The sequence below is a fragment of the Python bivittatus genome, unplaced genomic scaffold (genome assembly GCF_059951505.1).
Source record: "Python bivittatus isolate LINGU-HERP-01145 unplaced genomic scaffold, Pbiv_v1 ctg000070_np1212, whole genome shotgun sequence".
NCBI lineage: Eukaryota > Metazoa > Chordata > Lepidosauria > Squamata > Pythonidae > Python > Python bivittatus.
Window position 1 is genome coordinate 20,199,853 of NW_028277034.1, and position 15,498 is coordinate 20,215,350.

At 38.8% G+C, this 15,498-nt stretch overlaps 1 protein-coding gene across 12 annotated transcripts in view; it reads right to left on the minus strand.

The window, feature by feature from the left end:
- Positions 1-7,295: 7,295 nt before the first annotated feature.
- Positions 7,296-15,498, minus strand: part of ARFIP1 (ARF interacting protein 1) — a 50,092-nt gene continuing 41,889 nt past the window's right edge. For 7 of the 12 annotated variants that reach the window (XM_025164770.2, XM_088132745.1, XM_007425213.4 and 4 more), the window contains one exon: positions 7,296-10,491. In XM_025164770.2, the coding sequence (XP_025020538.1) occupies positions 10,336-10,491 (156 nt within the window). In that variant the 3' untranslated portion in view covers positions 7,296-10,335. The remainder of the gene's footprint in view (positions 10,492-15,498) is intronic. The other 5 variants (XM_007425214.4, XM_007425215.4, XM_025164773.2 and 2 more) reach the window with 1 other exon arrangement.

Genomic DNA, 15,498 nt, shown 5'->3' on the forward strand with positions numbered 1-15,498 from the left:
TCAGGCTGATAGGCCAAAGAGAATAGCAGTGCCTGAGAATTTGTTCTGCATCATCTGTAGATCACTGTCTTTGTGCACCAGGAACACATAGTCATCAGCAGAGAGGGTTTCTTGGATGACTGTATGGAGGTGTTTCATCTGTGTGTTCAAGTGATGAAGGTCAAAGAGAGAGCTGTCCAATCGGTACCTGATATACACTTCCTCCTTCAGACCCTGGACAGCACATGACAACATGCAAAGAACAGATTGAACAAAACTGGGGCTAGTGCACAACCCTGTTTTACCCCATAGGAAATGGCAAATGCAGCTGATGTACTACCGTCCTGTCATTCTGTTGGAGTAGCTGAATCAACTTCACAAATTTTCTCAGGCATCCATAATGTCTCAGGATGATCCAGAGAGCCTCCCTGTTTACAGTGTCAAATGCCTTTGTCAGGTCAATGAAGACAGAGTAAAGAGGCTTGTTCTGCTTGATGCACTTCTCCTGGACTTGCCTCACAGCAAATATCATGTCCGCTGTACTCCATTCTGGCTGAAAGACACATTGCGCCTCTGGGAGGTTCCTTTCCCAGACAGTGACAAGTCTGTTCAGGAGAATGCAGGCAAAGACCTTGCCTACAATGGACAGCAGTGAGATAGCCCTGTAGTTTCCACAGTCTGATTTGCTTCCCTTATTTTTGTAGAGAGCCACAATGAAGGCATTGCGGAAGTCGTCAGGCATCTCCTCTGTGGACCAAATATCTTCCAAGATGCCTTGGAATGCCTGTAAGGTGTTTGGGTCTAGTGCTTTGTAGACCTCAGCAGGAATGTAATCCTGTCCTGTTGCTTTGAGTTCATCTACAAGATTGCTTTCTTGATCTCATCAGTAGAGGGAGGCATCCAAGACTGGCAGCTGAGGAATCTGTTGTAAGACATCATGATCAACTGTGGACAGCCTATTGAGTAGGTTGGAAAAGTGTTCAGCGCAGTGGTTTTTCAGTCCTTCCTGGTCTTTGATCAGGCTCAACCCATCAGATGACAGCAGGGGGAACATCCTGATTTAGAAGGGCCATAAACTGACTTTATGGCACTGAAGAACTCTCTGGTGGCATGCATGTCTGCATAGCGTTCCACCTGCTCAGCCTTTCTTTGCCACTACTTATCCTGCATTTCTCGCAGTTCATCTGTACTTTGGACTGCAGGTGCTTAAACTTATCTTTCTTTGAAACAGATGATGGATCATTCTACCAGTCTGCATAGGCCTTGTTCTTGGTTTGGAGGGCTGCCGAAATGGTCTCATGGTTTTCATCAAACCAGTCTTGATGCACCTGGGTTTTCAGTCTGAGTACAGTTGTTGCAGTCTGCATGATGACATCTTTAAACTACATCAGCTTTTCAGAACAGGTTCCTACAAGCGGTAAATTGCTGGAAAGTTTTTCATTAAGTACATCTTGGAAATATTGGACTTGGCCTGAATCTTGCAGTCTGCTGATGTTGAATGACTTTCTGACAGTCCTTGGTTGCTTATGATGTAAAGGGGCTATGCGCAGGTTGAGGCTGGGATCTGTCCAGCACTTAGTACCTCACATGGCTCCAGTGATGGAGACAACTTTAAGGTCGCACTGATGTACTATGACATAGTCAAGTAGGTGCCAGTGTTTGGACCTGGGATGCATCCAGGTTGTTTTGTACTTGTTTGCAAGTCTGAACATCATGTTAGTGATGCACAGGTTGTGTTTGGCACATTTGCTCAGAAGGCAATAGCAATAGGCCATTGCTATTTAGTTTTTCCACCCCATGTCTCACAAGGACTCAGTTGTTGCTGTCTTTTCCCACCCTAGCACCAAAGTCGCCTAGAATGACGAGTTTGTCACTGGCAGGAGTTGTTCAAATAATCTGGTCCAAGTCCCCATAGAAACCTTGTCTTTGCTTGGACTCATGAGAGTTGGTGTATAAGCGCTGACAATGGTGATATACTGGGACTTGCTGAGAGGACAGTGGAACTTCATAATGTGTTCATTTATTACAGTGGGTAGAGTAGAGATGTTTTTCAGCAAAGCAGTTTTGATTGCAAAACTTACCCCATGAGTCTTGTTGTCAGTCTGTGGTTTCCCTTTCCAAAAAAATGTATATCCACTCGCTGCAATGAACCCTCGTCTGCCAGCCTAGTCTCACTGAGTGCAGCAGTGTCAATGCTATAATGGCTGCTATGAGTACTGTTTGTCTTTCAGGCCTTGACACCTTGTCCCTATCCAGCAAGGTGCTGACGTTCCAGGCTCTGAAAATGAGTTTTTTTTTGGTTTTTTTTGATGCTTGACTGCTAAGGGGATGATTTGCCAGCTGTGGTTAGCTAGATGTTGTGGGGCAGGTAATGTTTAGGGTAACTTTTCTAACCCCTTCCCACATGTGAGGATGCACAATGCTATCCTAGAAGGGCTGTCCAGTTGCCCTGGATGCTGCTGGACATCTCTGCTGCCCCAGGTACTGAGATGAATGACCACTGGTCCAAGGGCCAACCATGTGCAGGTTTGTGTCAACTGCCAGTGGTCATCTCCACCTGTTGCTTTGCCACTCCCTCACTGCTGCAGGACTCAATAAATTAGGTTTGGACTGAGATGATTTGCAGATGAGTTGTAGATGAAGATGAATTGCACAACAGAAACCTGTGCATGACGAAGTTTTAAGTGGAACAGCTGTTGTGCAGGGGCAGTCCCACTCTCTCAGCATGAGAGACCTTAATCCAGTGGCACAGAGAACTGTTATGGCTGGAGATCTCTCCTGCTGCAGCGGATTACCAGGATGTCTAAGTGTCTTGTCGTGCTCTTAGCGCTCCACAACGCCTGCTGGGCCTGCTTTCTTGACCATTGGACCATTGATCAGCCTCCTCCACTCAATCTGCCAGGGCTAGACTTCACACGCTGGGATAGACAAATCCCCTATCTCACCAAGAGTCAAAGATGGCTACTCTCACCTAGTTTGGGCCGTCTGCTGAGAGTTCAGGTATAGTTACCATTTCCCTCTTAGTTTAATTCTAACTGCTCTAGTCAACCCTGTGATTCAAACCAGCTCATGCACCATTCTTTTACATCCCTTCCAATCTGTTCCACATACAAAGTAATAGATAAGTATTGAATCTATGAAGCTTTTAGCTTATTTATTTATTTATTTATTTATTTATTTGTCACATTTATATAGCCACCCATCTCACACAAAGCAACTCATGCATGATCAACAGTGGAGCACATACAATCCACTGGCAAGAAAAGAGCTGGTATCTGCACTTGTTGCAAATGGCATAGTAACACTGACCTGGGGAAATTATTTTGTACATGGAACTTTGTAAGAATTCAGAGGTTCCCAGGACCACTGCAATAGTTAAGTGAAGCCTGAAGCAGCATTGTATCATAGAAATATGGCGGAAGCCATATATCATGTTTTTACAGTAATTTCTATTCCAATTGAAAAAAAAGTACAATAAAGCTGCTTTCTAATACCTGGTTCTGTTGGTATAAGCCTCATTATACTCACTGGCTGGGTTAACTACACACACACACACACACACACACACACACACGAACTGTGGTATCAGCTAACTTATTTAAATATGCAGATTATGAATTGGAAAATGTTAGGCCATAGATAAATGTATATATTATAATGAAGTAACTTATAGGATTTTTCTTACGATATGCTATTTTTCAATTATTGTATGATTGAATGTATCTGGTCTTGTTATTTATAATAATCCTAATTAATTGTTAGCCCATAGCAGTATCTCAATCTTGTTTGGGCTCAAAAGTTAAATAGGGTCAGACCTGGTTAGCACATGGATGGAAGTCAGGCATGGGTATCCACAGCATGATCAAAAAACTCAAGATGGAGGACAGGATCAAAGCCCTGCCCCCTTTCACGTACATGCAACGACCCTCTTTAAAAAGGGATGAGGCTTTGATCATGTAGTTGCACCTGCCATCTTGACTTTTTGACTGCCCCTGTGGAAACCCTTTGCCCCAGAGTCCTTTGGGGCTTTGGGTTAAAGTGTGAAGTTGAAAAATTTACTGGAAGAAGACAGGCAAACCACTTCTAAACTCAAGAAAACTGTACTGATGTGTCCAAGTAGTCACCAGGAATAGAGCTGGAATTGAGAATTTTTTTCCTTCTTTCCTTAATAAAAAGAACATATTAAAACAAAGATTTAATTCTGAGAATAAATGTTTATTATTTTGAGTTAATGCAGTGTTTGAATTTGGTAAGTGTCAATGATTAATAATGTTGCGAGAATGATAAGACGACTCAATGGCTAAGCTACAAGTCACAAAAGCTTAACAGTTGTTGACAAACCTCAGAGTATCGGAGGGGTCAGAGAAGGCTACAGGGAAAGCTGAAACCCACTTCATAGCAGCAGTTGAAAACCAAATGAGAAAGATCAACATTTTGTTAGGTATGGAGGGACTCCTTGTGCTGTTTCTCAGCAGGAGGCTATTCCAGGTGAGCCATGGAATATTTTTTTGCTCCTGATCTAAAAGTCTACATGTGTATTCCAGTCAGAGCACTGAAACAACTATTTTATTTAAAGGGACTGTGATGTTTCAAAATTACTGTACTGCCAATATAAACGTAAAGCTATGACTTAAACTCAGAACTATTACTGGGAAATTAGCATAACTCTTTTGTGAACAAGAGGATATAGATATCCATTTTTAATTTCTTTCCCTAGATAGAAAGATATACTTCTGCATATAACAGCAGCCCTGCTGGATCCAGACTAAGACCCATCATAGTCTAGCATTTAGTTTCCCCCTGAGGCCAACCAAATGCCTCTCAGGTACTTGCAAGAAGAGGCAGAGCCATGCCCTCCTCCCACCCTTGGCTTCTGCAACTGGTACTTGGAGGCACACTGTCCCAACCTTTAAGTAACAGTGAATCTTAAAGATCAATAGCCCTTGATAGACCTGTCCTCTATTAATTTATTCAATCTAATTCAAAGCTGTCAAAAACCAAGCTAACATACTTGTACTATCCATTATGACACCACTATATTTTTCTTGGTTAGTGACATTCAGACCCCATCAGTGTTAATATGAAGGTAATGATTTTGATTCAATTGTATACTTTGCATTTAGAGTGAATTATGTCGGTCATTGGTTGACATTCAATCTAAATAGATCCTTCTGGAGTTCTTCAAATCCTGTTTGTTTACCAACCTGAATTGCTTAATTTCATCTGCAAACTTGGCCAGTTCATTGCTTATCACTAAGTCAAGATCATTGATAAACAATTTGAAGTCCAGTAGTCCAACCACAGATCCTTAAGGGAGACTCACTTCTTACTCCTTGTCCTGAAAAAATTGTCTATTTATTCTTATTCTTTGCTTTCTGTTTTTTTAACTATCTGCAGTCCATAAAATGACAGATGTTTTAATTCCTATGGCCACTAAGATAACCAAGTCTTTAATAAGGTACTCTGACAAAGGTATTTGAAAATCCAACTATTACATTATTAACACAGTCGTCTCCAGCTAGATCCCTTTAAAAAAAATGTGTCACATTGGATGCCTTCCAATTCTTTGGCACTGAGCCTGAATTGAATGCCAAGTTACATATTTTTGATAGGTCAACAAATTCACATTTGGGTGCTTTAAAAACTTTTCAGGATCAGGTTGTTATGTATAGTCTCTCAAGATGTCCTAAAATGTATATTCTTGTTATTTCAATTTGATTGAATTGTTCCATTCAGGCTTATGTATCTGTGGTATCTTTTGTAAAGACAGATTACATATGCAATGAATTCAGATTCTCTGTAATCTCCATATCCTCACTATGAAGTGTCCCATTTTTTGGTTATCTAATGACCCAACCATTTCCTGTTTTTGTGCTCCAAATAAACATATTTATTTGACCAATTGATACTGGTTACCCCTGGTGTGTAAATGGAATCCTTAGAAATCACATTCAGCTGGACTAAGCAGCCATTGGTCACCACTGGTTGTTTCCTCCCGATGTGCCTATGTGGCTCACAAATGATGCCCACTGGTTTAAGGCAGCGGCAGATAACCATCTTGACTAGCATCATATCTGAAATTTTAAGAATTTGCAATGAGTGCATTCACAAGTTGGGTACTATGGGAGTCTTGTCTATTCTTAAAAAGGCCATTCAAGTGAGTTTAGCAAATTATTCAACACCAATTTACCAGAAGACAAACTCATCTCCAGGGATACTCCTTACCATACCAGTGGGGCCTGTGTCAAATCATGTTTGCAACCATTTATTCTTCTATACCATTTTCAGACTTTTTCCTTTACCTACTCAACATACCCCCCAATTCTGTCTCCATGTTACTGTGCTGATTCACTTCCCATTTTTCCTTTATTTTAGAATTTTATCTGTGACATCATTAAACTGTCCTTATAAGCTACCTATACTGCTTCATGGCTCAAAGGAATTTCTGGACATACATAGGATGCTAGAGGCTAGTATTTTGTTTTGCAACATTCCAGCTTATTATTTTTAATCAAAAGAATCTGTAAAAAGTCAAGTGGGGCGAGAAGCCCCAAGGGAGGCAGTCTGGCTCAGACTGAGGCTCCCAGGCACTCTGTTGTTTATCCTGGGTTTAAGGTTTTGATGTCACGGTGACTTCCACCCAGCTAATTAAAACAGCAATTACATTTGTTTCTCTGGTAAAAGGCAGGCAGAAGTTATTGCTGTAAAATAATCTCCAAACAAGACAATGATGGCCATGGGCAAGCTATGTGGGACTGCAGAATCCAGAACATGCAAGATGCATCACTGGAATTCTATCATCATTATAATGAGGCCATACATTTTTACTATTCCAAATGTATGAAGGATGAAATAATTTGTCCTCAGTGACATTTTATAATTCTTTTATAAAGAAAAATTGTTATTGATATGTGAATGAGTACAATATGAGTAAAACCCAAAATTAAATAAATCTCACTGTATTTCAGAAACTTAGGTGTTGAAATATCTATCACTAATATCAAATAAAAGGTTAAAAATATACTTACCGTTGCTGTAGAATGTGCATGCAACACAACTAAATTCTAAAATTCATAGAACACAGAGCAGCAAGTAGTCCATCTATAGGAATCTGAATGAAACCAAATACTGTATAGCTAGAGACACATGAAACAGACATTATAAAAAAATATCTGAGTTGGTCATTAAGAAATCAGTTTCTTTTTACCTACTGCAAATCTTTTGTCAGAAGCAAACAGAAGTATTTACTATCAGTATAAATATTCAGAAAAACCAAGAAAGAAATCCAGAGTAAACTTTTAACTTTTATAGCTGTTTGAGGTTTTATTATATTTCAGAATGTGGAAGATACATGTTTAGCTAGAATCATTCTCTTTCTGTCCATTTGGAACATCTTAGCATCCAAACAACATCCAAGTTCTAACCCTTCCCCCTGCCCCCCAATATACACGAAGGCTTATTTTCTTTGGACTAATAACAAACTCTCATTAACATCAGTAGTAACAAAACATGTCACTGCCATGGATGTTGTATGGGCAATTGAAGGTTTTACATCATTTTGGCTATAATACGGAACTTAGTTCAGCCAGTCTTTAAGTTGTTCATTGTTTCTGAAGGTGTACTTTCGGAAGTTCACCATCTGCTTATTTACATAATAGCAGCAATAAGTTAACAACTTACTCCAAAAGATCATGTGAAATATGCTTAATTCCTACATATCTATTATGTTTCACATAAACAATAGGATTTCACATTAAGCATATACTTTAATGCTTGGAGTTGCTAAATAATTGTTTTGGCTCAAACATTTTATTTCTGTGACATTAGAACCGAAAGCATTTACAAAGTATTCACTGTAAGTGGTTTTACTATTAAAAAACCCCCTAATATTAAAAACACAATAATTTCAAGCTACCTTACAAAGATAAAGTCAAAGGAGTAAGGAATATTTTTAGTAAAACAGACTCAGTTAAAGTACCTGTGCTCATTGCTATGGAACGCTAATCATAAGCACAACACAAAATATATGAAAATTTGTAATGAACAAAGAATCCTGCACTATTATTTGTAATCTATAGCCAGGACCTAAATTGCTTTGAATATAAATCAAAGATTCATGACTATAAAAATATCTACATTTGAAATATCATTATAATATGCAAATGTAACAAGGTATAGAGCATATGAGATGACTTGAAAACCTACCTCCAACTGTTTCCTTGGCAATTCAGGGTGATGATGTTTTTACAAATCTAAAGTTTTTCAGGATTTAAAAAATTGCATTAAATTCAGTACAACTGAATCTAGATGAAGATATAAAACTAAGCACAGAATTTCATAAAAATAAATATAGCCTCCTTAGAACTAGCTTGACTCCCGATGGCTACTTAGAAATGTCGATAACTGTCTTGATGAAAATATAGAAATGGTTTGCCTTCTTCCACAATGATGATCATTATAACAGTTAATTAATTATGAGGATATTTATGATTTTACTTTACTAAGTTAGGCCATTTTGTTGTGCAACTCTTCAGGTCACAATGATCAGTTTTTCAAAAGTGAGATTGCAGTATTTATTTTCTATATAGAAGCAAATGTTTCTAACAAAATTAAAAGTAGCCTTATAAACCTTCATGACTCTAGCTTTCTAAGACACGTAGCCACTATAATGAAGTTACAAGCTTTCAAGTTTCTTTTTAAAAAAAATCAAAGGTCTTAACCATCTTTGAATGACCACATATTTTATTCAAGCTGGGTCTGATCTACTCTCAGTCTTTGACATAGGCACAAAAAGTTTCCCTTAGCTAAAGTGTATGGTCGATTAGCGTACTTCTGATAGAAACAGGAAGCTTGCACCAAAATAGTGGTGGAATTCAGTGCATTGAGAGAAATGTTCAAGTCTGCCTTATACTTGGAGAATAAGTGATGGGAGGTTTCCTTCTTTTATTATAGTTACTAAAACCACAGAAAGAGCACAAGACACCTTATTCCTTAGGGTTAATGAAAATAAAAGCATTTAATTGCTAGTTACAAGAAACAAACAGATTTTAAATGCAAACTCCAGTGAAATAAATGGAAAAGACTGCAACACCATTTTCATTTATTTTAGGCAAGACCCCTAGATGGACATTACTTGTAGATGTTATTGGGCTTATTCTGTTAGTATGAATAAGTGCTAATAATGAAATACACTCTGAGGAACAGCAACCAACTTTACTTCAAGAGAGTACCCAGCAACAAAAACATATGGACAAGAATGCAATGAGGAATGATTTAAGGTATACTTGATAAACATTTTACTTTAAGACTGAAACAAAACCATTTAAAGAAGCAACTGAATCTGTTTCAACATATAATACATAATTATACAATTCATTTAAGCTGAGATAAGTTACTTTAAGTACTTCATTTATATAAACAGAAAAAGCAGTAGAAAGTGTGCAAACAATGATGCTCCAAAACAGTTAATTATGAACTGCTATGATAAGGTAACAAACTTGTACTTTTAACAGCTACTGATTAAAAAACAGACTCTGTCACAGTCTGACATGGTCTGTGAGTCAAACAGAAGCATACAACCTAGACTGGCCTTAGTCTCTCTAAAAAGTCATAAATCCAGAAAGGGTTTTAAAGATATTATACTTTGTGTAGAAGAGTAGAAAGAGTATTTCAAAAGGCACTTTTGAATTTAAGACAAGTAAGGTATGATTTCATACAAAGTTAAACATTGAAGTAGTACAACTAAGACTCCTTCCTTAAGGTGGCTCCTTTATAATGATAAAAAATGTATTCAGGTCAAAATGGAAACTCCACATCTAGTGTTTTTTAGGGATACAATGGAAAGATCCAAGTGTAAAAAAAATGATATTTGTTGCAATTCCACATTGTCAGTGAGTCACTGATTTTGTGGATGAAGCTGTTTGAAGGCCTTAATTTTTTAAAAAAATACTTTTTGAACACAGTTACATGAAAAAGAATCTGTAGAGGTTTAATACATTTATATAAAATATCAGATATTGATACAAATCATGAGCATCTCCTTTGGAAAATTTCTCACCTACTAGTTACCAAAGATCACAAATATTTTTGTCAGTGCAAATCTATATTTCCCTACTACAGAAAACCATCCACCCTTAAATACAAAACATTTTGATTCTGAAATGACAAATTAATTTGGTTACATCCATCCACCCTGCCAAATTACTATAGTATTCATTATTGGTGGTGGTGGGGGGAGGGATTAAAGCTGCTTGTGCAAGTATCACTACAAACAGTCCTTCTTATAGAAAAGCTTCTTGATTCTCCCCGGATATAGATGATCCTGGGCTGAACAATGGATCCCTGTGCCTGGTTCAATTACTGATCTTCAAGCCAGGAAGGAGCATCTACTCCAGGTGTTTTCAATTTGATATGGAATAGTTTAAGGGTCTGTTCAAGCTGTTTTTGATTCCCTGCAAAATAGGCTGCAACGGCATTGTGGAACAGAACAAGTTGATTGTGCAGTACTTTCACCTGTCAAGAAAGATCAAGTTGAAGATGAAAATATATGTAATGGAATATTGAAAGTTGACACTCAAGGGATAATGAATACTTTTTGACAAACATTCTCTAAAGTGAAAAGATTAGATTTAAACAAAAATCACCAACAGAAGCAAACTTCAACTACCATTAATATCATCAACCAAATTAAATGAAGAGGCTCTGTATGATAAATAGAACCCTACCTGTGTAGTTGCACCTGACTGACTGTACTCACATGACCTGCTAAACATAATTTGGCTTAGTGACAGAGGAGCAGAACCTGCCCACAGGCTCTTCCTGTGAGTGGATGCACCAAATGAACTATGAATGACATAGATCATAGCTTTATTTGGAGGGCTACGCGAAACAAGAATTCTAGCTTGTTCTGACAAGAACAGGACAGAGAAGCCCTAAAGCAACTATAGTTTCATTCTAAAAAACTCAAGATGGTAGCTGTGATTGCACAATTAAAGCCTGCCCCCTTTTAATGTGCAACGCAACACACATTAAAAAGGGACAGGGCTTTGAGTGCATTGCTGTCGTCAAGACTTTTTTGACATTCCCCTCTCCAGAGCCTGTCTGAGACCTTTACATGTTACTCTAAACAAATATCAGACATGGCTGTTCACAGATAGGGACACTGGCTTGCAGAAGAAACCATAGGTGCAATCTTGCTCATTTGTAATAATCCGTGTTACATTTTACCACCACGCATAAATAAGCCCATTGTTTTGTTTGCTCTTTGCTCCAAGAGATAGGGTTGCTCATCAACATGTCATAAAGACTGTTTAGGTAGATGATTATTTTATCCAACAGATACACTGATCAGGTGTCTGTTTTTATCAGTTGCATCTGTTTGTCTATTTTGTTTTCTGATAAGGATATTATTGTATTTTATTGTTGAATTTAATTGTGAGCAACCAGCAATCAATTAAAGAACATATTGGCTTAAGCTTATCAGTTGGATAGAGATATGTAAGGATTATTTGTAAATAATGAACTTGTACCAATTACTTCAACACTGGTCATTATTAAAATCTGAACAAGTTTTAATTCAGCTAACAGAAAATAAAGAAGATAATAAAGAGAAAAATATGTATAGTGGGAAGAAAGGAGATCCTGAGTGTCTATAATAGCTGAGAGCCAGTATGATATTGTAATTTGAATATCTGAGTAATACTAAAGAAACCTGGACTCAAATCCCCACTTGGTCATGAAGCTTACTAGTTAACTCTTGGCTAGTTACTGGCTGAGTTCCTATATTGTGTTAAGCCATAATGTGAGCTTTTTCTTTTTGAAAGGCTTAGCTTTTTACCTAACAGATGTTGTAGCTCCTAACAACAAAAAAGCTAGATTCTCTGGTGTCTTATTAACCAGATTTACTGAAAGGGAAAAAGGAAGACAGGTTACAAAAATCTTTGCAAAATGAATATGTTTACTACTCTAATTATCTTTATATCGGTTGGGTGCATATTCCTTAATCATCTTGCTAATTCCCTTTTGAGGCAATAGAGAAGTGTTCTGGGATCCATGGGTGTGGAGACGCCACTCAGGCACAATTTGATCCAAAGCCTCAGCTGTCTTCTCATTCCAGGTGGCCACCAGAGCTTCAATTGTACTGTGCAGCAGAACTTCCAGAACAACCCCAAGCTCCCTCTAGATCCCAGCCGGGTCCATTAGTCACCTGGGGTGGACTGATCTAATAGGTCCAGCCTCCTCGTGGTGGGAGATGACACCAGGAACTGGAAGCTCACTAGGGAGTGATCTGACTATGACCGGGGAGAAACCAAAATCTCCCCCAAATTCAGAACACCTTGCCACTGCTCTGACAAAAAACCAGGTCAGGCGTATGACTACTATATATCAGGCCCTGGATGACCTGGGACAGGCCCATGGCTGTCATGGTGGCTATGAACTCTCAAGCCACCTCAGACCCCACCTGCAGAAAAGGCAAATTGAATTCCCCCAAGACCATAAGCCTGGGGAACTCTGTATTTGCATCTGTGGGGCAGTGCCCCTGGATGCCTCCCAAGTATCTTGGATGACCACTGCCACCCTATCCCCTTACCCTGGAGTCTTGGCTGATGCCACACCCAAAACTCAGCTGGGCACATCTCAGAAAGAGGACCCCTACCCCTGGCCCCAGCCAGGTTTCAGTAATACATGCCAGGTCAGCCTTCTTATCCATAATCAAGTCATCAAATTATGAACCTACATTCAGCTTTAACCAATGCCATACTATAACTTCCAACCACACATTATATAAAAAATTTAACACTAACTATATTTTAATTTTATGCCATACTATCTGACGATCTCATTTTGTAACTGTCTTTTAAGAAAAAAATAACAAAGAATAATAAATGATACGGCCCTCTTACATGTGTGGTATTAGATCTGTCCTCTTTAGAGATAGATACTGATACAGAGGTAATACAGTGGGGCAAAAAAGTATTTAGTCAGCCACCAATTGTGCAAGTTCTCCCACTTAAAAAGATGAGAGAGGCCTGTAATTTTCATCATAGGTATACCTCAACTATGAGAGACAAAATGGGGAAAAAATCCAGAAAATCACATTGTCTGATTTTTAAAGAATTTATTTGCAAATCATGGTGGAAAATAAGTATTTGGTCAATATCAAAAGTTCATCTCAATACTTTGTTATATATCCTTTGTTGGCAATGACAGAGGTCAAACGTTTTCTGTAAGTCTTCACAAGGTTTTCACACACTGTTGCTGGTATTTTGGCCCATTCCTCCATGCAGATCTCCTCTAGAGCAGTGATGTTTTGGGGCTGTCGCTGGGCAACACGGACTTTCAACTCCCTCCAAAGGTTTTCCATGGGGTTGAGATCTGGAGACTGGCTAGGCCACTCCAGGACCTTGAAATGCTTCTTATGAAGCCACTCCTTCGTTGCTCGGGTGGTGCGTTTGGGATCATTGTCATGCTGAAAGACCCAGCCTCATTTCATCTTCAGTGCCCTTGCTGATGGAAGGAGGTGTTCACTCAAAATCTCACGATACATGGCCCCATTCATTCTTTCCTTTACATGGATCAGTCATCCTGGTCCCTTTGCAGAAAAACAGCCCCAAAGCATGATGTTTCCACCCCCATGCTTCACAGTAGGTATGGTGTTCTTTGGATGCAACTCAGCATTCTCTCTCCTCCAAACACAACAAGTTGAGTTTAGACCAAAACATTCTACTTTGGTTTCATCTGACATTCTCCCAATCCTCTTCTGGATCATCCAAATGCTCTCTAACAAACTTCAGACGGGCCCAGACATGTACTGGCTTAAGCAGGGGGACACATCTGGCACTGCAGAATTTGAGTCCCTGGAGGCATAGTGTGTTACTGATGGTAGCCTTGGTTACTTTGGTCCCAGCTCTCTGCAGGTCATTCACTAGGTCCCCCATGTGGTTCTGGGATTTTTGCTCACCGTTCTTGTGATCATTTTGACCCCACGGGGTGAGATCTTGCGTGGAGCCCCAGATCGAGGGAGATTATCAGTGGTCTTGTATGTCTTCCATTTTCTAATTATTGCTCCCACAGTTGATTTCTTCATACCAAGCTGCTTGCCTATTGCAGATTCAGTCTTCCCAGCCTGGTGCAGGTCTACAATTTTGTTTCTGGTGTTCTTCAACAGCTCTTTGGTCTTGGCCATAGTAGAGTTTGGAGTGTGACTGTTTGAGGTTGTGGACGGGTGTCTTTTATACTGATAACAAGGTCAAACAGGTGCCATTACTACAGGTAACGAGTGGAGGACAGAGGAGCCTCTTAAAGAAGTAGTTACAGGTCTGTGAGAGCCAGACATCTTGCTTGTTTGTAGGTGACCAAATACTTATTTTCCACCATGATTTGCAAATAAATTCTTTAAAAATCAGACAATGTGATTTTCTGGATTTTCCCCCCCATTTTGTCTCTCATAGTTGAGGTATACCTATGATGAAAATTACAGGCCTCTCTCATCTTTTTAAGTGGGAGAACTTGCACAATTGGTGGCTGACTAAATACTTTTTTGCCCCACTGTACATGCCAATCCTCCATTCATGTGCACTTGGAATTTTTCACATTATCATTATCTAACATCTTGGGTCAAAAAACTCCACTTCTTTTATTGGAAAAAAAAAGGAAGCTTATGTAACCATGAAGAACAAGAGGCGTAATTGTTATTGTTATATTTTTGTAGTTGACTGAGCTAAGGAAGAGTATGTGCAACCTCTAATAAATCATACTGAGAAGAATTTCCCAGAGAAATGCAGGTACCTGAAAATGCCTGACTGCAAGCCTCCACCCTGCTAGCATAACACAAGGGAAATCTTCACGTCAGCCAAGCTAGCTCAATCCAGACATTGCCAACTTCCCCACAGATCAAAAAATGATGAGTAACATTTTTATTATTTCAAATCTGTTTTCAAATCCAAGATCAAGCCTCTTAGAAAATATTCTTTCAACTGTTTAGTTGAACCTTTTTAAAACCCACTCTCAACACAGCCCTGGACTTATTGACTATTTTTAGTCTTTGTTTGAAATCTTAAAAACAGTTATTGCCTTTGAGCTGAGTTTGAAACAAATATGCTTTTTCAGGACATTCCACGACTATTCTGATGGACAAGCTGTAAACTGTTCTATCCTCTCTAGCCAACCTCAAATTAAAATGTTACAATATAGTTACACATCCTAAATCTTTGCAATAGCTTAGATTACAAGATTTTAGTCAGCGTACCTTCAACTGTGTAAGTCAGAAGTATTACAGAAATGTTGCAACATATCACAAGAAGACTAAATGTGGAAAAGAGCTTCTGGAGTGAGGTGGTCATAAATCAAATAAATAAGAAAGTGTTTATAATCCATAACTACTACTTCTACAATTTTTGCTATTCCTTGTCTGTTGGATGCTTATAACTACAGACTGGGAAAGCAGATTTGTGTGTGAAATACGTGGGATGGCCATACTTAAAGTAATTTGCAATTACAATAATCAGACAGCAAACCTAG